This window comes from Equus caballus, chromosome 28 (genome assembly GCF_041296265.1).
Source record: "Equus caballus isolate H_3958 breed thoroughbred chromosome 28, TB-T2T, whole genome shotgun sequence".
Lineage (NCBI taxonomy): Eukaryota > Metazoa > Chordata > Mammalia > Perissodactyla > Equidae > Equus > Equus caballus.
The window spans coordinates 40,378,373-40,399,647 of NC_091711.1; the positions used below are offsets into that span (position 1 = coordinate 40,378,373).

A 21,275-nucleotide genomic window follows, 5' to 3' on the forward strand; every position below is an offset into this window, starting at 1 on the left:
CGCAGCAGTTAAGTGTGCACATTCGCCTTGGCGGCCCAGGGTTCACTGGTTCAGATCCTGGGTGTGGACATGGCGCCGCTTGTCAAGCCATGCTGTGGCAGGTGTCCCACATATAAAAAGTAGAGGAAGATGGGCATGGATGTTAGCTCAGGGCCAGTCTTCCTCAGCAAAAAGAGGAGGATTGGCAGCAGATGTTAGCTCAGGGCTAATCTTCCTCAAAAAAAAAAAAAAAGGATTAGATTTAGTTGCATATAGTATAAAACGAAATTTAAAAATAACTGGCTTATATAAGAGAGGAGTTCTCAGGTTAACAAAGATGGGAGAGAACTAGGCTGGGCTTGGGAGGCTGGGATGGAAGGCTTTTAGCTTTTGGCCGTGTGCCGTTTTCAATACATGGCTTCTACCTCATGGTCCAAGATGGCTGCTTGAGCTTCAGCCATCATATCTGCCTTTCAGCCAGCGGGAAGGAGGAAGGGGTGGAGAACATGCCTCTCCTTTGAAGAACACTTGACACTTGTCACGTGCCATTGGTCGGGCAGAAGGCAGAGGCACGGGGTCGGAGGAAGAGGGAGCTCACAGCTGCCGGGAAGGCTGGGGGCTGTGGCCTGTTCTGGAGAACCACGTGCCCAGATCAGAATTGGGGATTGTGCTACTAACTAAGGGGAGAATTGATACTGGGGTTCACGCAACAGATGCTCCCGCAGAAGCCGAATATGTGAAGCTGTCCGGAGGAACCACATGAGTTCCCACTGGGTGGAGCTGAAGCCACAGCAGGGGCTTCTCTGTTCCTCAGTTACCGCGCTGAGCTTCCCCGGGGGGTCAGGCCCTGTGCTAGTGCAGTGGTCCCCCATTATCCGCGGTTCCCCTTTCCGCGGTTTCAGTTACCCAAGGTCAAGTGCGGTCCAAAAATAATGCTACGTCCTCACCCCATGTCATCTCCTCACATAGGCATGTCGTCTCCCGTCACGTGGGTGAGGGCAGTACCCAGGGATGTTCTGAGACCACATGCATATAACTTAGTACAGCGTCTTGTTATAATTGTTCTGTTTTATTGTTAATCTCTTACTGAGCCTAATTTATAAATTAAACTTTATCAAGGTAGGTAGCTATAGAAAGAAACATGGTCTCCGTAGGGTTCAGTACTATCTGTGGTTTCAGGCGTCCACTGGGGGTCTTGGAAGGTGCCCGCCGTGGGTCAGGGGGGGCTCCTGTACAACAAGGGGTGCTGGCCGTGGTTACCAGGAGCCAGGCCTCGGCTCAGTGGAGGAAAGAACTCTCTCCCCGTAGGATCTGTTTTTGGGTGGCCTGAGGTCTCCCCAGGGCCATGAGGGGAGCAGGCCCGGTGGAGCTGCCTGCCCGGGTCATGAGCCGCAGGGGGCGGGGTTCTGATGTCAGGGAATTCGAAGCTTCCATCCTCTCCAGGTCCCCTCGACCTCAGAGGGCTTGAAGCCCCAAGTTCGAGCCGTTGACCTCCCTTTGGCTGTGCAGGTGGCTCTCGTGAGGGGCTCCCCATTCATCCGGGGCTTGGAGAGCTCCCCGCCTGTGCCGCTGTGAGCCAGTCAGTCCTTAGAAAGGTCCTCCTTGTTCTGAGGTAACATCTGCTGCCTCCAGACGCCATACACGCCCTGCAGATGTTCGCAGACGGCTCTCGCAGCCTTTCCCACTCTCCTCATCCTTGAGCCACCTCCTCCCAGAAGCCTTCCCTGACCCCCTCTTCCCACCCTGGGACTTAATCATTTCTCCATCTGGGCTCCCGTGACACTGTGTCTTTGCTTCTTTTAAACACTGAACACATTGTAACCTGGTTATGTCTGTCCGCCCAACCAGACCCTGAGCCTTCTGAGTGAGAAGTGTGCCAGTAATTTCTGTTTTCTTTTTTTGTTGTTGAAGATTAGCCCTGATCTAACATCTGTGCCATTCTTCCTCCATTTTACATGTGGGTCACTGCCACAGCATGGCTGATGAGTGGTGTATGTCCACGCCTAGGATCTGAACCTGCAAAACCGGGCTGCCGAAGGAGTGTGGTGAGCTTAACCACTACACCACAGGGCTGGCCCCCAGTACTTTCTGTTTCTGCTCCTGGCCCAGGACCTGTCTCACTAGAGGTTCTCAGCCAATTCAGGCTGAATTACATGGGACCCATACCTCTCCCCTGAAGGTGCTCCCAAATAACCCTTGAAACAATCTGTTCTAGAATTTTCTTGGCCCTAGTGCCTTGTTTGCCTGTCTGCAAGATTCTGAATTTACGTTTTTCTCCTTCCCATCGCCATATCTGTCTCTCCCAGGCCCTGCTGAGACCTTCCCTGTCCAGTGAACTTCGCCCTCCCCTTCCACGCTGGTCACCGTGATTGACACATAACAAAAGAGGATGGTAAACAAATTTATGGAGCACCTCTGATGTGCCAGACAGTTACACCGTTAACTCACAACAGTGCTGTGAAGTGGGTATCAGCTCCATTTGACAGATGAGAACACTGAGTCTCAGAGAGGTGAAGTCAGGTCAGAAGTTACTCTGTCATGGCTAATGAGACGTGGTTGTTACATTCATGAAGGACAGACACATGGAAGTGCTCCTGACGGTCAGGGGTTCCATCAAGTGTTAGAGGACAGACCTCTGTACAGGCCCAGGGGGCACAGAGCAGAGAGGAGGGCATTCAAGAAGGCTTCCAAGAGGGGGTGACCCTTGATACGAAGCTTGAGAGATGACTAGGCTTGGCCAGGGAGAGAGGGAGGGGAGTGCGGGCAGAGGGAGGGCCCTTGGTGAGCAAAAGGGGGCAGTGGTCAGAGGAGAAGAGGAAGTTGCAGAGGCCAGAGGGCCCAGACCCCGAAGGGCCACAAACACTGAGCCAAGGATCTGGACACTTGCCCAGTGGGCAGGGGGAGCCCTGGGGTGGGGGTTTCGCCAGGGGAAAGTCAGGATCAGCGATTGTTCCAGAGAGATCTCCCTGCTGGCAGCGTGGAGGGTGCACTGGGGGCGCTGGAGGCTCCAAGGCCCAGCTGCAGTCATCCAGGGGGAGGCAGGGAGGTGGGGAGACCCTCCTCTTGGGGGGCACCCGTTCGCTCTCTCACCAAGCATTGACTGAGCACCTGCCAAGCCCCAGGCACCGGGGATGCATTGGTGAGCACGACAGGGTGGTCCCTGCCCTCAGGGACTTCATTTCATGGGCCGTAGCTGTGGGGGCAGAGAGAAGACTGGAGGAGAGAGAATAATCATAACATCTGTTGAGCACTCAGTGTATACCAACCGCTCGTTGCATGGTTTAGCTCACCGAGTCCTCACAGTAACCCCACAAGGTCGGCCATTCCATTAAGCCCATTTTGCAGGTGACGCACACTGGGATGGGCCCCCGTTGGCCAGGACGCTGTCTTCCCTGAGTTCTGCCTACTCCCTGCCTAGCAGTTGAAGCCAGGACTTAAGTCGTGAGTGGGCTCTGGCTGGGCACGTGCACATCCCCAGGGAGGGATCCAGAGGGCAGATGTCCTTCCCCAGGGACACAAGCCACACCTTGGATACATACGTTGACACTGCCCCATGGGCTAACAAACCCAAAGAAATGGAGGCCGAGATCCCTGAGCTCACCTCCAGGGGGCGCAGTCACATGTTCTGCAATGTGAACGGCACCCAGGAGTAACACGAACCTTGGCTGGGGGGTTGGGGGGGGGGGCTTCCTGGAGTGGGTGTCATTTAAGTCATCACTAAGGGAGTGAAAATCTATCTGTGATTCACCATTTCAGAGACACTGCCTAGTGTGAACACTGGTTTGACCCTCAGTGTTTAAAAACAATCTGACGTGAAAGACCTCAATGGCGCCCACAGGGGTCTGTGTCAGCACACCTGGACCAGGCCAGAGCAATGGCCCCCACCAGCGTCTCAGTCTCCGGAGAGGTCCTTCCTCTCACCAGGATGCCCCCAGAGCCCACCAGCCTTGAACACAGATGAGATGCCTGGAACGCTGTCTTGCAACCATGAGGTGACTTTCTTGAGGGCAAGAGGCCAACATTCTTACTAGAATGGTGAAGTGGAAGGTGGAAGGAGCCTAGATCCTCGAAGACACCATTGGGCCACCACACCAGTTCCAGAACACCACTTCCCAGCCTCGTGTTAAATGAGAAAAACAACCTCCGTCTATTTAAGCCAGATTTCCTGTGAACTGTGGACGAAAGCATTTCTCCCTGATACACCCATTGCTGTTAAGGGCAAATGAGTATATATGGGATTGTGCTTTGGAAGCTGGGAACCAACAGAAACATTTCAGGTGACATTTGCTCGTCAATTAAATATGAAATTAATTTAAAAAATAAATAAGTAAAAATAAAAAAATAAATAAAATAAAAATCTGACTTAGCCATATTCTAAAATGTTGAGATTTCATATAAAAGTTCATATTTTCAGCCTCTTCAGTAAAAGCAAGTCTGGCCATGTTGGGTCACCACTTCACAGGGTGGCCGTGGGCTGCAGCCCGCTCCGATGACCCCTGTAGAGGCTTGTGCCTTCCTGCCCCTGCTCGCTGGGTTGCAGCCCCCTGCGTCTCTGCCTTGCCTGCCCAGAGTGCACGATTCTCCCACAGGCCTGAGGGCAGGGACGGCCGGGATGACCACTCCCAGGTGACCAGAGGACACTGAGGCTCAGACGGGCAGAGTGGGACCGGAACCGTCGGGAATCGTTCTGCTTCCCCGAGCCCTGAAGAGTGGTGTCCCAGCCACAGGGAACGGCATGAGCAGACGCAACACTCTTCAGGGAGTGGAAAGGGGGACATGAGGCTGAGACTAAATGATGACAGTGGTGACACCGCCCTGGCTGCCATTACGCCTGTGGCCCTGAGCCGTCTGAGCCATCCGCAGAACTCTGGGAGGGTGATTTTTAGGCCAGACTCTGTCTTCGAGTAACTCAGTGGCTTTGGGCAACTTGCTTGAGTCTTGAGTTTCACTTCTACAAAATGGGGGTAATGACGGCCACCGCTCCCAGCACAGGGACGGTGTTGGAGAAACACACTCGTGTGTGCGAGGAGGGCAGCATCGCCCTCTAGAGAAAAGGAGGGGTGGTTGTTACCTAGATTACTAAGGACCCCTCTTTGCGTCTCAACCACCCTCACAGCCACTGTCCCCCAACAAGAGGGGGACTTCCTCCAACAGTCCCCTTCACTCCTTCCGGCTCATCCTTGGCTCCCCAGCCCCCTCCTCCTGCCTCGTTCGAGACTTCTCTCCTCCAGCACCCTGGCTGCTGCCCACCCCTCACCCCCATCCTCCCCTGCCCTCAAGGGGCCCAGCCAGCCAGCTCCAGAGCCAGGGAGAGCTCTCAGGATGACCCACTCATCGGGCCCCTGGACTCTGCCCTCGCTCCCTCACTCTTCTCACTCCAGCCTTGCGGCTCCTGTCCCCTCAGCCAGACACGCTCTTCCCCAGGGCCTGCTGGCTCCCTGCCGGCTCCCTGCCTCTTCTCCAGGTCTCGGCGGCGAGGCCTTCCCTGAGCCCCTTGTTTAACATATAATGCCCTCCCCACACTGGCCACTTCCAGCCCCCTTCCCTGCTTCATTCTTCTGCTTAGCACCTATCACCAGCCAACATACTCCATATATTGCCTATTTATCTTGCTTGGGGTCTGTTTGTCTCCACTAGAATGCAGGCGCCACAAAAGCAGGAGATTCAATCTTTTCTTCACCCACGGATCCTCAGCACACACAACTGACAAAGTGGGGCTCCATAAGTGTTTAATGAATTCAATTGCCCGGTGTACCACCTTGGGTTGGCTTCAGGTTTTACTGATTGCTGGGGGCTAGAGGTTGGGGCCCTACCCTGAGCTTCAAGCTCAAACCAAGTGCCCACCCAACCCCAGGCTCAGAGAGGTCAAGAAACTTTCTAAAGATCACACAGCCAGAAAGTGCTAGAGCCAGATACTGAACGTGAGACTCTCTACTCCCTGTTTTGCTTGCAGTAATTGGGACTGAGCAGAAAGCTCATTATCTTTGTTACAAAGCTGTGTTTTTGCCTGTTCCATCTTGGGCTGGAATGATCTGTTCAGGGGCTGTCTCTCCCTGGTCAATGGGCTCCTCATCTCAGAAAGAGCCACATTTATTCATGTTACCATCTCCCAGTGCCCAGGGCAGGCCTGGCATATACCAGGCACATACGAATGTGTGAGTGAATTAGTGAATGAAGATGCTCTGTAGTGGCTGGTGGAGTCAGACACACCAGCGTTTCAGTCTTGGCTCTGCCACTTGCTAGCTGTGTGACACTGGCGAGCTGGTTAGTTTTTCTGATCCTCAGTTGCTCTGAAATGAGGATCTTGGTACTTAATCCTTCAGGTTACTATGTCCTTATGAATGTAAAGATTCCGGAATAGGACCTGGCACATAGACAGTGCAGAGTAAACGTTAGGTCAAAAAAAAAGGGGCAGATTAAAAAAAGGGGAGAACTGTGCATTTTGTGAGTGAGCTCCGCATCAGTGGGAGTGTGCGAATGGAGGCTGAAAACCCCTGGATATTTCATTTCGCCCTCACAGGTACTATTACTCTCCCCGTTTTACAGATAAGATAACTGAGGCACAGAGTCTGGGCTAAAGACAGTTGAGGAGACTGCGGCGGGAACGAACAGACGGGAAAGATGTCAGAAGGAGCCAGACCCAGGCCCCCCGGGGACCCTGACCCGGCTGCTCAGGCTAAACGTGCGGCTGGACCCGCGCTCAGAGGCCGCCGGGCGCCGCCCGCCTCCGCCCCGCCCCCTGGCCTCGGGCTGTCCAATCCCGCAGCCTTCATGTAAATGAGGCACCTGAAGCGAGCCTATGCGAGCGCGGCAGGGGCGTGGCCTGCGACCTCCCCCGGGCAGCGTTCTGATTCATTGTTAAAATAACGAGGCCGTGACCCCGGCACCCCGACCCAGCACCGCCTGTGTGGGGACACCCGAGCCGAGGTTCGTACTGCGTACCGGAGTCGGGGGGGCGCACGATAGGGGGAAAGGTGGAGGGGTGAGGGACGCGAGGAGGGACTGGCCGACTGGATGGAAGGAGAGAGGTCCAGGGGTCCATTCTCCGGGCGGGGCATGCGTGTCCGCTGAAGGTTTTTCATTGTTGTAGCCACACCTAAAGTGCATTTTAGAGAAGGATTTGCCCGTTGGTTGGGGTGGGGAGGAGGAAGTGGGAGCAGTGAGGGGCTCGTGGAATAGAGCCCCCTACACCTTCCCCCAGGGAAATGAGCGGCATTCTCTGTACGAGGCGTTGCTCCTTTATATGGCCGCACCCGGAAAGAAGCACCCTGGCTGAGCGGGACGGACGCGCGCCCCCTCCACTAGAAGGAGGCAACGACTGGGGGAGATGACAGCCCAGGGAGGATCGGAGACCCCGGGGCCGCTGAGGGGCCGGTGGGCGCACTCCCACACACTCCACTTGCCCTGCCGCCTCCCCAGGTCTGATAGTGGGTGGAGGAGCCAGGAGCCCTTGCCCTGGCTGCCCCAGGGGAGGATGTGAGATTCCCCAGCTCTGGCCCTAGATTGGCAACAAAGCCTTGGTCCTCCGGGGCTCTTTGGAGGAAGCTCACCAGGTGAAGACAAGTGTGTGCAGGTGACCTGGGGGCACCTGGAGATGAATGTGAGTTTGTGGATATGGGTTCTTCCCACTCCCACACCCCTCCCGGGGCTCTGCATGGACGCGGACGAGAAGGCATCTTCATGTCACTCCTCTGTCCAGACTTTCTCCGCAGGGCACAGTGTCGGAGCCCTGGGTGGCGCCCAGAAAGGAGAGCCCTGTGCTCAAGTCAGACCCCAGGGTTTCTCTTGGGCTCAGGTCCGCCACGCACTTGCCGTGTGACCTTAGGTTGTTCACTTTCCTCCATGACTTTGTCCTCAACTCCTGAAACACCTAGCTGGCCTTCTGCTTCACGCCCAGTGTTTCCCACGGGACCTGTGTGAGTTGGCAGCGTGGTCCAGCGCCCCTCACTTCCCCCTCCGAGAGGCCGGGGAGGCACACAGATCTGGGTGCGAATCCGGTTCAGCCACTGGGACCTAGAGCAAGTTCGGGAACCTCTGTGTGCCTCAGTTGGCTCATCTGAAATTGGCGTTATTTTTGCTTCCAATGCAGGAAAACTGTAAGGCGAGGGCGCTCAAGCTTTGGGGGGCGTCGGAATCACCTAGGGGACTCAGAATCACCTAGGGCACTCGTTTCAGATGCAGGCCCCCAGGCCTCCCCTCCAGAGATTCTGCCTGGGTGGGTCTGGGGAGGGAACTGGGAATACGCGTTTTCTGAACAGCGCCGCTGAGTCTCATCAGAGTCCTCAGAACACACTTTGAGCAACGCAGCAGTGACGACTAGAAGTCACATGTCAAATGCTTGGCAGAGAGCCTGGTGCTTATTGGTGCTTAATGAGTGTTTGTTGAGCGAATAAATGAACAGATGAATGAATGGATGGATAACCTTATTTCCTTGGCCTTTGTCTGTCCGGGGCAAGCTGGGGCTGGGGTCCAGGTGGGCTGCAGGCCAGTCACCTGCTCCTTGTCTCCCCCCCATTCTTCCTAGGCCCCATCACTGGATTGCAGGAGCTGCCCTGGCCTGACTCAGCCAATATGGAGGAGGTGGCTGAGAATGCCCCCCGTGAACACTTTGAGGCCAACGCGCTTGCCCAGAGCTGCTGTCTAAACTGCTTCCACCCTGAGGAGGCCCACAGCCCAAGGCACCAGGTGGGCCGGCTTTCCTGAGTGGTCGGGTGGTTTGGGATGGGGAGTCCTTGATGGGATGGGGAGTCCTTCATGGGCTGGGGCCTGGCTGGGCCACTAACTTGCACTTGAACCCAGACACTGGGCTTCCCCCTGGGCAGAGCCTCCGTTTTCCCATCTGTGCAATGACCTGGTGGGACCATGTTAACGTTTCCCAACACCAGTCATTCTCCTCCTGCTTTTAGGATTTTTCTCGCCATAGCCTCATGTAATCTCTTACCTACCTTATTGTTCTCTAAAGCAACACACTTTTTTCATTTATACTAAACCAAAACTTTGCATGACCACCACAAATGGAAAGCTAGGATCATATCCTTTATATGGAAGGTTAAAAAGAAAGAAAGAAAAAGAAAAAAACCCAGAAATGTCATTAAATTCTAACTTGAGAGTGTTGTCGGCTGAAGTCTCTGAGCCTGAGTCTGGCTGTCTCTTTGTTAGAAAGGCAGATTGGCAGGCGCTAGAGAGGCATTAAAGATACCCCAGCACCCACTGGAGACTTTATCCTTGAAGGTACTGAAGGCGTGAGAGGGGAGGTGATCTTCACTTTGTGATCGAGCTGGTCTTAGGCCAAGCGCCAGCACATAAACCCAGAGCGCCTGGTACACAGGCTGTGAGAAGCGCGGGACCCGGGGATCTCCATGGCCCTTCCAGCCTTGCCTCCTATGGCTCTGTCATTCCCAGAGGGTCCTGAGGCTCCTCTGGAGCCTGGCAGCCAGCTCCAAACAGGGCATTAGTCTCCAAGAGGTGGCCGTTGTAAGGGAGTTGCCGTTCAGCTTTGGAGCCAGGCCAGCTGGAGTTCCAGTCCTAGATTTGGTACTGACCTGCTGTGTGACCTTGGTTCACTTGACCTCTCTGGCTTCATTCTCCTAATGGGTAAAGTGGGGCAACAAGGCTTCTCGCTCAGGGCGTCTGGCACTGCTCAGCCCAAGTCACATGTGGCTAATTCAATACAGGCTAGTTTCCTCTCTCTCCTTCCCAACCAGAAAAGTAAACCTGGGTGATGCCTTTCTACCTGTCTTGATGCCTCCAGTAACAGCTCCCTTCCTGCACCCCAAGTTTGGGGAACAGCTGGCTGAAAGCCCCAAGAGGCTGGCTCCCATGCTGTGACCTCCTCCCAGTGGGGGGAGATGGCAAGCATGAAACAGCAGGAGAAACTGGGATTCAAACGCTCTGAGTTCCAGTCTTGGTCCCACGACCTCCCAGCTGAGACCTTGGGCCAGCTCGTGTGTTCATACATATTGAATAGGTGCTTAAAATGTGCCAGGCATTATGCTAGATGTCGGGGAAATAGTGATAAATAAAACAGACACAGTCCCTCATTCACAGGGCTTATAGTTTGGCAAGAGAAATGGAGACTAAGAAAGTAATCATGCAAAGAATAGTTTAATCATGCTTGTGATCCATGTTGTAATGGAACAGCAAGTGACATGAGGGTACCTGATAGGGCATCAGGATTGTTTCTCCAAGGAAATGACATTTCAGCTGCTTGGTAAAGGCTGTGGGGACATTGACCACTGAAGTTGGGGGAAGAGGAGAGGAAGAGAACAGCATGTGCAAAGGCCCTGATGCAGAAAGGAAGAGGCACATTGGAGGATGGAGAGAGGCCAGCGGGACGGAGGGGCAGAGGAACTCTGGGACCGGGATGGAGAATAGTGTGGGTGTGGGTGTGGGTCTCGCTGGGCCTTGTAGCCATGCTAAGGACTTTGGACTTTTTCCTGAGAGGCACAGGGAGCCAGTGCAGATTTTAAACAGGAGAGTGATGTGATCAGATCTGCATTTTCCAAAGTCACTCTGACTGCAGGGCGGAGGGTGGAGCACAGGGAGGGAGAGTGAGACCAGTGAGGAAAAGGTGCAATTCCTCTGGCCAGAGACGATGGAGACAAATGGATATGCTTCAGAACTGACTGACCAGGAGGATTTAAAGGGTCTGGTCCACTCAGTTACCAGATGCAAGGCTCGGCACATGGCTGACTTCTGAGTCATCTGAGGCCGGCTGCTTGGGAGGCGGGTCTGTTTGGAGCTGTTTGGGTGGTGAGTGACAGGCACCGAGGGACACACTGGAGATGGGGGCAGTTTTGTGACTGCAGAGGGGCACAGAGGCTCTCCGGTCACGAGGATCTGGCTCGGATCGAAGTCTTGCTCACGGATGAGCATTTCAAACATGTGCAGTCACAAAATCTGTGTGTTAAAACCTCCTGAGCCTTGATGGCTGGTGCAGCTCCCAGCTGGATCCGTAATGACACCTGGGCACAAACCATCCCTGCGGGCCTGAAAAAGGTGTCTCCTGGGGCTGGAGCCATTCTGACGTTTTCTCCTACCCTAGAGTATGCAGAAGTGGCCCCAGGTCCCAGGGCAACCCTTCCCAGGAAGCTGGCTCCAGCTCCCCTGGGATCCTGGGCTCAGGATGCATCTCTGCTCTGCTCTCAGCTGAGACTCCCACAGGTGGGGGCGGGGGGAGGGGTTATCCCTGGAAATCATAGGTCCTGGACCAGGTCATGGTCAGGTTCTAGAAGGAGGGAGGAGAGCCAGGGGGGAGGGTCCTGCTGTATGCCAGGCACCCACATCCCTTTCCAGTGTATTTATTCTTAAGTGTAGTTAACATTCTATTGATTTAACACTAATAAAACTCTGTTTAATGCTTTTACATTATTATATTTAAGATGCACAGAACAGGCCCTTTACGAATATTAACTCATTTAATTCTTATAACACTCCTGGGAGGTGGGGCCTCCCCAGTTTGCAGATGAGAAAACTAGGCCCAGAGAGGGAAGCCACGGGGCTGAGGTCACCCAGCTGGGAAGTGGAGGTGCCAGGATGGGGCCTGATGTCTGTCTGAGGCCAGAGCCTGTGCTGACCCACCAGACAGGAAATCAGAGCTGAGGACTGGCTCCTGGGCCTGGTCACGCAGTGGTGGGTAGGGACCGACCTGGGGGTGAGAGCAGGGAGGAGCGGCCGTGACAGGGTCGGGTCCTGCTGGGCCCAGCTGGGCTGGGACCCCTTGGTGATGCCCAGCGAGCTTCTCCCTCCTCAGTCACGTGGCAAGGTCCCCAGGGCGGCCGAGGCGCCAGGCCGGGCTGTGGATCTGACACCTCCCGCTGCCACACTCTGATCAGAATCTGGCCCCTGGGCAGGGGCGGAACGAACCCAGACGGGCCTCCTGTCGCTTGGATGGCCCTGCAGACACCCCGGCCCCAAGCCTTGGTTCTGCCCGGGTCCTGCCAGCGACGGCCTGCTTGGAGCCTGGAAGGTCTGTGCCCACTGGGGCTGTGGCCGCAGCGCTGGGCTCTGGGCTCCAGGGTCCCCGGGGAGCCGTGCCCAGGCCCCGCCCGTGGCGGCTCTCAGGTGAGCCTGGGGATCGGGTTCCTGAGGCTGGGTGTCCTGTATTGTTCTTGGCCGGCCCGGCCCATGAAACAGTAATGAGGGGCCCCTGCTCCCACGCCGGCCCCTCTAAGGTTTCCGCTGCCTCGGCCGCCGCCTCGGCCCGGAGTCGGGGCCTGGGAGGGCGGCTGTGCGGGGGCGAACGAGCCCCCCGGGGACGAGGGTGCTGACAGCCGCCAGCGCCACCGCTGGAGCCCGCCGCCCAGGTAACCTGAGAGGAGGCGGGGTGCGGGTGCTGTGGCCGCCGTCTCCCACCGCCGGGGAGGGCCCTGCCACCCGGGAGCCGGGGAGGGGTGGGGGGCCTGCCTGGGGGCCAGCAGCTGTTCCCCCTGGGTGAGCCTGGCACCAGGCACCTGCCTTCACAGGTGTGGCCTTGCTCAGGGCAGGAGGGACAGAGGCCATAGTCGGCTCAGGGTCCCTGCCCCACCCTGGGGCCCTGACCCTCCAGCCCTGGGGCCCCCCCTTCAGTAGGCTCTCCCTTCCTCCAGGCTCTTATTTTCCCATCTGCTCCTCCTCCCTCAGACCTCCTTCACTCTCCAGGCCGGCTTACCCTCCCTGCTCCCTGCCCCCTCACCCCGGTCTTCTAGCTACAGAAGACCTTTCTGGGTCCTTTTGTGCACTTCCCAGCCTCAGGCACACACACACATATGCACCGACACACACATGAATAAACCGACAGGGACTTACTCGAACGTGTGTGTGAGTGCACCCACCCAGCTTGCACACATGTGCATGCGTGTGCACCCACGCACACACACAGGCCTTTATACACACACGTACCTGGCCACACGTGTGCAGGCACACTCTGTACCTCTGCCAGCGCCCGGCTTGGGGCCCCAGGGGCGCTTCCAGCCTGATGGACAGCTCTCCTTGAGCCGCATGAGATCCCCGGAGGAGATCCCAGGAGGAGATGCGGGAGACTGGCACACACGGCCTGGTGGGGGAGGGGCTGCGCAGGGGGAGGGCAGCCCCGACGTGGGCCACGAGCTGCCTCCTCTCTCCAACTCTGTCCCAGGAGCCCCAGAGCCCTCTAAGTGCCGAGGTGCCCTACTGTGACCTGCCTCACCGGTCGCCTGCCTCTGAGGACCTGCTCGGCGCCTCGACCTCCGGCTGCCAGTCTGCGGTGGGCCTGGGCCTTGGGCCAGGGCCTGAGAGGTAGGTAGAACCCCAGGACCTGGGAGGGGCTCCCTGGGGTAGGATGGCCTCACCCACCGCACCCCACGCCCCTTCATGATGGCAGCATCTGTCTGCGATGGCTGCTGTCATGGGTCACATGGTCAGTCCCCATGACCTGGGCACACGCAGGCGGAGGGCACGGTCCTTGGGCCTCGCTCAGCTTCGCTCCCGGGTGTGGGGCAGCCGAGCACCCACACTGCAGGGGGCATGGCCCACAGCCCACTCACGTTTCCTTCTTCCCTTTGCACTGCTCGAGAAGATTCAACAGTCTCGGCCCCAGGGGCACCTGCCATCACCCACCCCTCTGACCGTGCACTGCTCCGGGCTCTGGGATTCCCTCGACCCCCAGGCCCGAGCTGAACTGAAGCCCCCTGGGGGGCCCTGGTGCCTTGGGAGGGAATGACTGAGGGTCTGGAAACCTGGGGTCCAGCTTCAGCTCCATCCCTGATGCTATGAGATATTCCCTGTTTTTGTGCCTCAGTTCTCCTGTTTAAAAAATAAGAGGGATTGAATCAAGTCATCACTGCCTTGGAAACATGTGCTCCACATAAGTAGGCATTATTAAAAAAAAACACACAACAGTCTGCCATCAAATATGTTTCAGAAAGTCTGGAATAAACAAAGTTAAATACTGTATCTTGCAGGACTTGTCAGAGCCTCGAGGTTGCTACCATGCATTACGCTCTTGGGTGGGGGAGGTAGGAGAGGTATGTAGTGTGTCCCAAACTTATTTGACCGCAGACCTCTTTTTCAGGGTCGTCACCCATTTCCGTCTTATAGTCCAGTCTGTGGGTCACTCTTTAGGGATACCGCCAGCTCTAAGCCTACTTGGGTCTGTGGCCACCCTGACTGGCTTCTCTAAAGCAGGGTTCTCTGTAGCTCCCTCCCTTGGGATCCGGGCTGGTGGCCCTGTCACTGCCCCTGGAGTTTGGCTACCTCTCAAAGCCCCCCCCACTAGCCCAGCACAATTCTGTCTTCTTAGTCGCACTGTACTTGGAGTCTGCACTCCTGCTCCAGCGACAAAGGGTTGGGGGTGGGGCCACAGCCCTGGTTCACAACACAGCTCTGCCCTTTCCTGGCTCTGCAACCTTGTCCGGCTCTTGACCTCTCTGAGCCTCAGTTTGTTTATCTGTAAAGTGGGAATCTTACACTCGCTTCAAAGGGAGGCTGTTGTAGCTACACGAGGCAGCCCCGGTAAAGGGCCCAGCATGGCACGGAGAGCCCTTGGTGCTGGCTCCACCGTCACTCCAACGTGCAGGTTCCTGGCTCCTGTGTGAGGTGTGTGTGCCCGGGGGGAGGTGGGGATGTTACTTAATTCCCACTATTTTGGGGAACTCACGGGTCTGTCTCCTCTCCCAGGGGCCCTGCAGGTCTCCCCACAGAGGGCCCCACAGCCGCCCCCAGGAGCGGGAGCCGGGAGGCCGAGGCAGTGCCCTATCTGGAGGGCCCCGCCTCCCACCTGTGCCACGGCTTCGACAGGGGCCCTGACTCTCGCACCGGCTCCGGCCCTGACCGTGACGCCCCTGATGGTACCAGCGACGTGTCCTCCGTGGTGAGCTGGGCGTGGGAGGCCGGGGCAAGAGCGGGTTGCCCGTCTGTGCCAGCCCCGGGGCCCCACCCAGACTGCAGACAAGGCTGAGCCTCTCATGCCAGGGAACTGGCCCAGGTCCGCTAGAGACTTAGCCAGCACCTCGGGCCCCCCGGACCACCCCCCTGGGAGGGGCAGGGGGCTCTGCAGGGCCAGCCCAGGAGGGCGGTGGGGGCCTGTCTGTGAAAAGATGGAGGAAGGAGTTTCAGTTGGGAGGGAGCTCCGGGTGAATCACCAATGGGCCCAGGCTGCCCAAAACTCTCAGGTCACAGAGGGCCCAGATGTTGGGCATGGTGTCCGGAGCAAGAATGGGACTGGCCCTGGTCACCTAATGCTGAGCCCCATGACCAGTGACCAGCCCTGGCACTGATCTCCGAGGGACAGAGGAAAGCGAGCAGGCTGGGGGGCCTGGCAAGGGCTGGGAGCCATTTAGCCGGGAGAAGAGGACACACTCAGGAGAACTTCCTGGGGCATTCAGTCCTCAAAGGGCTGTCATGGGGTAGAAGAGGCAGGCTGTCCCTGTGACCCCCAGGGGAAGTGACGGGAAATGATGGGCCAGGGGCCAGGAGCTCAGGAAGGCGCCCCACCCCGGTCTGAGGTAGAGACTTTTATGGCTCTGTTTTGGAGCAAAACAACTGAGGCTCAGAGAAGGGAAGCAACTTATCTGAGGCCACACGTCTGGGCAGTGGTGGGGCGAGGTTTGAACCCACTTCCTGGACACTGGGGGTGTCTCTGGGGCAGGGGCTGCTATGCCAGGGCCCTCCTACCACATGAAGTCCGCCTGCCCTGGGTTCAGGTCCCCTCCCATATAAACCGTTTTCCGGCCGTGTGACTTTGGGCGCGTTCTCAGCTCCCGCCGACACGCCTGCCTCACAGGGTCGGTGGACAACTAGCGAGTTAACACCTGCGGAGAGCCCAGCACAGGGCTGGGTGCACAGCAGGTGCTCTTTCAATGTCAGTTCCTTTCCCTTCTCTACCCATCCCATGGTGGGAGCGCAGGCCTGGGGCTTTCTTTTTACCCTCCAAACACGCTTTCTCTTCCCTTCCCTGGCAGGACTGGGACACCGTGGAGAGGTGGGAGGCAGTCCCCAGCTGGGACAAGCTCACCGTGATGATCCCGCGGAAGCCGCAGGAGGGGCCCAGAGCTGACAGCTCCCGAAGGGCTCCATCAGTTCTCAACTGGTCTCCTGTGGGAGGAGACACTGCAGGCCAGAAAAAGGAGGGTGAGTCCTTCTGCCAGGCCAGGTTGGTCCCTGTGACCACAGTGTGGTGATGGTGAGGGGCCTGAAGCCCAGAGAGCCATCTCACTGGCCATCTGGGCCCCTGAGCATGTCTTACTTTGGTAGCTCAAGTCTTAATAATAGTAACAGTTCCCATAGAATTATGGAACAGCCATGATGTGCCATGCAACCTGCTTTAAATACATCATCTCGCAATTGGGGGGTTAGGATCTTGAGGTTGCAAGTGACAGAAACTGGCTGAGTAAAAAGTCTAGGGGGATGTGACTTCAGGTATGGCTGGATCCAGGTGTTCAAGCAGCATCAGAGATCTTGTCTCTGCTTTGCCTTCTTCTGTGTTGGCTTCATTCTCAGCCAAACCCTCCCCCGACAGTGGCATGATGAACAGCAGCAGTGCCAGGCTGTATCTCACCTGCTTATCAACTCCCAAGAAAGAGGCTACAATCTTCCCAAGAGATGTAGCTAAAGTTCCAGGAAGGGTTCTCCCTGGGGTCCAGCATGGGTCATATGTCCAACCTGGTGATCAAGAATGGGGTCAGCCCCTTGTGCAAACCTCATGGCCTAAGAGTAAGGGAGAGCAGATTGCCCAGAGAAAATCAAAGTGATGTTCCCACAGCAAAGGAAAAGGCTGCTGGTCAGTCCAAGCCCACAGATGCCCATGACACTGGTCAGCATCTTGCTAATATACAAGCCCAGTGTCCTCGGCCCAAGAGTTTGGGCCCTCCCTCACTACTGCACTGTGTTGCCTCCTGGTCTGTGTCTTTAGCATCATCAGGATTTGGAGATGTGGGGCCACGCCATCCATGTCCTAAGCCTGACGGGCAGTCCTGGCTTCCCCTGGCTCCTGTAGCATTCAGTCATCAAACATGCAAGCATTAACTGCATGTAAGACCTGGTGTGAGACACCCTGGGGGTTCAGGAGGAGTGAGACGTGGTCCCTGCCCAGAAAGCTCAGCAGCTAGTGAAGCAGACAGATGCGAGGTGAGGAGCAAGAGCCCAGGACAGAGATCAGTGTGCCGTGCTGTGAGTGAAGGGCTGGGTGGGGCCAGGGGCAGAGGAGAAAGAGCCTCCTTCCGGCCGGGGAAGGACTCACAGAGGGCTGCCTTCTGGACCTGGCGCTCTGGCTGAAGAATCAGCCCGGGCAAAGGCTTGGAGGTGTGAGCAGGGGGTGTCCTGGTCATGTACAGTGTGAGCATAGATGGGAGTGGACAGTTGGGCCAGACCATGCTGGGCCTCAACGGTCTAGCCAAGGAGTTTGGACTTTCTTCTCTAAGTAGTAGGGAGCCATGGAAGGTTTTTCAGGTGGGGAGTGATGTAATTGGACCTGTGCCTTAGGAAGTTCACCAGGGAAAATGTGGGAAGGATGAATTGGAGCCGGGCGAGGCTGAGGGGTGAGAAACCAGTAGAAGGACTGTTGCAGCCCCTGTCATGATCAAAGTTCAGGCTCGAATCACTGGCTGATGCTAAAGTCCTGGGTGAAAGGTTGTTGGGGAACAGGATACTGATATGGTCTCAAAGTATCAGCCCTCAGGTTGCACATGGATTACAGAGGGAAAGGCACCCTTAGGATGGGAAGATCCAGCAGACACCGCCTTGACCAAGTGGCCGCTCAGCCTCCCAGTGTGGGGCAAAGTGGCCTCAGGTGCCCTCATGTGATGCACCGGGGAGGACCTGGTATCCTTTCTGAGTCTTCCTGCTCAAAATACGTCACCTGGGGCTGGTCCTGTAGCCAAGTGGTTAAAATTAGGCATGCTCTGCTTCAGCAGCCCGGGTTCGTGGGTTGGATCCCAGGCATAGATCTACTCCACTCATTGGCCATGCTGTGGAGGCATCCCACATACAAAATAGAGGAAGATTGGCACAGATATTAACTTGGGGCAAATCTTCCTCACCAAAAAAAAAAAAAAAAAGCATCACCTGCGTCTAATCTCCAAAAAACATCAGACAAACCCAAATTGAGGGGCATTCTGCAAGATAACTGACTGGACTCTTCATGAAAGGCAAAGAGCTGGGGAATTGTTCTCGAATAAAAGAGGTTGCAGAGACAGGGAAGCGAAATGCCGTGTGTGATCCTGGTTTGGATTCAGGAGAGGAAAAGATCCAGTTGTTGGGGCAGCTGTGGCTGTGGGTGTGAGAGCTCTGAGCAAGAGCGTTAGAGAGTGGGAGTGCCCGGCCGAGGGTCAGGGCCTCTCTCCCCGGCCGCTCCTTCTCGCTCCCCTTTCCTGATGCCTCCTCCTCTGCTCGCCCTTCAAATATCGGATGCCCCAGCGCCCAGTCCTGGGCCCCCTTCTGTCCTCTGCCTGCACACTCAGCTGCTCGACTTTCAATACTATCTGGAAAAATCGATGACTCCTGAGTCTACCCCTCTGGTCTTGATTTCTCCCCTGAACTCTAGTTCTTCTGGACTATGGACCTGTCCCCGGGGTGTAAGATAGCACCTTAAACTCACCCCAGCACTCTATTCCACTCATTTGATAGAGCTTATTGAGCGCCTACTGTGTGCCAGGCTCTCCGAGTGCTGGAGAAACTGCAGTGAACAAGACGGACACGGAGCTGGCAGCCCAGGGGAGGGAAGGCACACAGGACACAGAGGAAAAGCTAGACCAGAGAGCGGTGACTGACGTGGAGAATCCGGACAGGAGGCTGTGAGGGCGAGTGGCCGGGTGGACAGCGAGGGCCTCTCTGGAGAGGTGACATTGCAGCCGAGATCTGGTTCAGAAGCAGGAGGAACAGCCGCTGCAGAGGGCCTAAGAAGGAGACAGAGGTGGCGGGTTCAAGGGGCAGAAGGCAAGTGGGGTGATGGAAGTGTGTGGAGCGTGGGAGAGGATGGAGAGGAGGCTGTTGTGGGGGGCCACCTGTAACCTGACCCCCTTCCGGACCCGTTTCTCCTGCAGTCTGCTCTGTGTCACCATCTGTCCGGCAGCTCAGGCCCCAGATCCCCTGTTATTGTGACCCCTCTTTCCTCACCCTTTATATCCAACCCTCAGCAGTTCTGGTCAGCGGTGCCTCCAAAACGCACCCCAAATCTGTCCCCTTCTTGCCACCTGTACCGCTACTCCGAGATATTGCGGGCACCCCCTCAATATCTCCCATTTCTGACCTGGTCTCTTTTGGTCGCCCCCAACCCCCCAGCAGCAGGAGCCATCTTTTAAAACTGTTAATCAGATCTTGACACCACCCACCCCCACCGCCTGCCCTATCAGGCCCCAGGGAGAGGGTGTGGGAAGTAGTAACACAGGGCCGCCCCAGGGTACCAATGGCCTGATAGGCGGCGGGATTTTGTACTAAATACCTGCTTTCTTGCTCTTAAACACGGGGCAGTGGGCTAGGGGAGCCTCACTGTGTGACCTGCTCAGTCAGTGGCGGTCATCACTGTCCACCTGATGGCAGGTTCCCAAATTGCAGCCAGGGGACCAGGGTCCGGGCAGAATTCCTCAACTCCAAGAGGCTAGGAACTCCTTGGCATCGCTCTGGGGGCTCCTTCCGGGGTGCCAAGCACACTCCATGGGGCAGGCTGTGCAGAGCGGGGCTGGCTGAGGGATGGGACACAGTGCCCTGGGACATTGGTAGAGCCAGCCCAGTGTCCCCACTAAGGGGGCTGTAGGAGTGAAGTCGGACCCTGGGTAGGCCAGGCTCAAAGGGAGGCTTGAGATGGGTGGGAAGGGAAGAAACCAGGGCTGGGGGCACTGACCCAGCTGCGGGCTCCTGGGACCGGTGGCAGCCCCGTCTCAGCCAGCTCCGTGCTCACGGGGTGGGGAAGACTCCAGCACAAGGCAGGACTCAGAGCAGGAGGGCAGCAGCACAGGGTTACTGAGCACTTAGGGTTTGCTAGGCCCGTTCCGGAGCCCAGGAGACACGACGGAAAGCAAAAAGCTGAGGCCCTACCCACATGGAGCAAGGAGGCCAGTGGGGGCGGGGGGAGCCTTGCCAGCCTTGGGAAATCCCTGGATTTTATTCTAAGTGGATTTTATTCTAAGTCGGGACCCCCTGAAGTTTTTTCAACCTTTTATTCTGAAATAATTTTTGATTTCTGAAAGAGTTGCCAGGAAAGTGCAGAGCGTTTCCATTCCACCCTCACCTGTGTTCCCCTCCGTTAACGTCTTACATAACTGTACCAAAATGAAGACCTGAACGTTAGTCCAATGCTAGTAACTAAACCAGACTTTGGGATTCCCCAGTCTTTCCACTAATGTCCCTTTTCTGGTCCAGGGCCCCATCCATGATCGCATGTTGCGTTTGTCACTGTGTCTCCTTGGTCTCCTCCAATCTGTGGTCGCTTTTCGGTCTCTCCTTGTAAGCACGGGCCATCTAACTAGGGGTGTCTTGGAAAGGATCTCCCTGGATGGGACGATGACCTCGGTCCCAGAGGGCATATGTTGGGGGCTATTGAACGACCCAGGGGAGAAATGAGGGTGGGGAAGGAGAAGGAGGCGGATGAGAGAAGCAGGCAGGTTTGGACCGCGTGGGGCATCGTCCATCAGGCAACAAGAACGCAAATTTTAAGCGCTGCCACGTGATAGGTTCCCGTTCCTTGCTAGGTGCTGGGAATATAGACTTCAGTGACGCCAGCTCAGAAGGTGGGAGGAGGCAGAAGTTTCAAAGGGGGAGGAGAGAGAATCTTAAACATGGCCTTTAATGAAGACAGTCATAGCTCCTTCAAGATGAGGCCACAAAACCCTTTACTTCTCTCCTGAAGCTGCAGCCCAGGGACATGCAAATAACTTATAGCCACCACATGCTCGGTGACCAAGTGACTGAGGGGGTTGGAGGGTGACACCACCATCATGGCGGCCCCTTCATGGGGATGGGAGTTGTGAAGGGGTCACTGTTTAATCCCTTAGACCAGGGCTTCTTAAACTGTATGTGCATGCAAATCACCTGGAATCTTATTAAAATGTGGGTTGTGATGCCCAGGGTGGGACCTGAGATTCTGCATTTCTAGCAAACTCCCAGGTGAGGCCAGTGCTGCCCGTTCACCAGAGGCTATGCCATCTCTGCACCCATCTCCCCCTCGTGGCGGCCCTGAGCGCACCCTCCGGGGCAGGGCCTCTGGGTACGAGGCACGGGAGCTTTCCAGAGCTATCCCCCATGGAAGAGGCTCCTGAGAAGAGACGGGAGAATTTCTGGGAATCCAGCTGCAGGAAGTAGAACTGAGAATGGAAAGTGGTTAGGTGGCTGCCTCCAGATCCACCTCT

The 21,275-nt window shown here is 56.4% G+C and overlaps 1 protein-coding gene and 1 long non-coding RNA gene across 2 annotated transcripts in view; both read left to right on the forward strand.

The window, feature by feature from the left end:
* Positions 1-1,724: 1,724 nt before the first annotated feature.
* LOC138921306 (uncharacterized) lies at positions 1,725-4,351 on the forward strand. The gene is made up of 4 exons (XR_011433792.1): positions 1,725-2,024; positions 2,286-2,371; positions 3,325-3,420; positions 3,736-4,351. It is a non-coding gene; the product is annotated as an uncharacterized lncRNA (long non-coding RNA).
* Positions 4,352-6,863: 2,512 nt separating this feature from the next.
* The window catches only part of TRIOBP (TRIO and F-actin binding protein), a 54,746-nt gene continuing 40,334 nt past the window's right edge, over positions 6,864-21,275 (forward strand). The window contains exons 1-5 of the mRNA XM_070254443.1: positions 6,864-6,906; positions 8,504-8,664; positions 13,094-13,233; positions 14,614-14,806; positions 15,897-16,065. Of these exons, the coding sequence (XP_070110544.1) occupies positions 8,551-8,664; positions 13,094-13,233; positions 14,614-14,806; positions 15,897-16,065 (616 nt within the window). The 5' untranslated portion in view covers positions 6,864-6,906; positions 8,504-8,550. The remainder of the gene's footprint in view (positions 6,907-8,503; positions 8,665-13,093; positions 13,234-14,613; positions 14,807-15,896; positions 16,066-21,275) is intronic.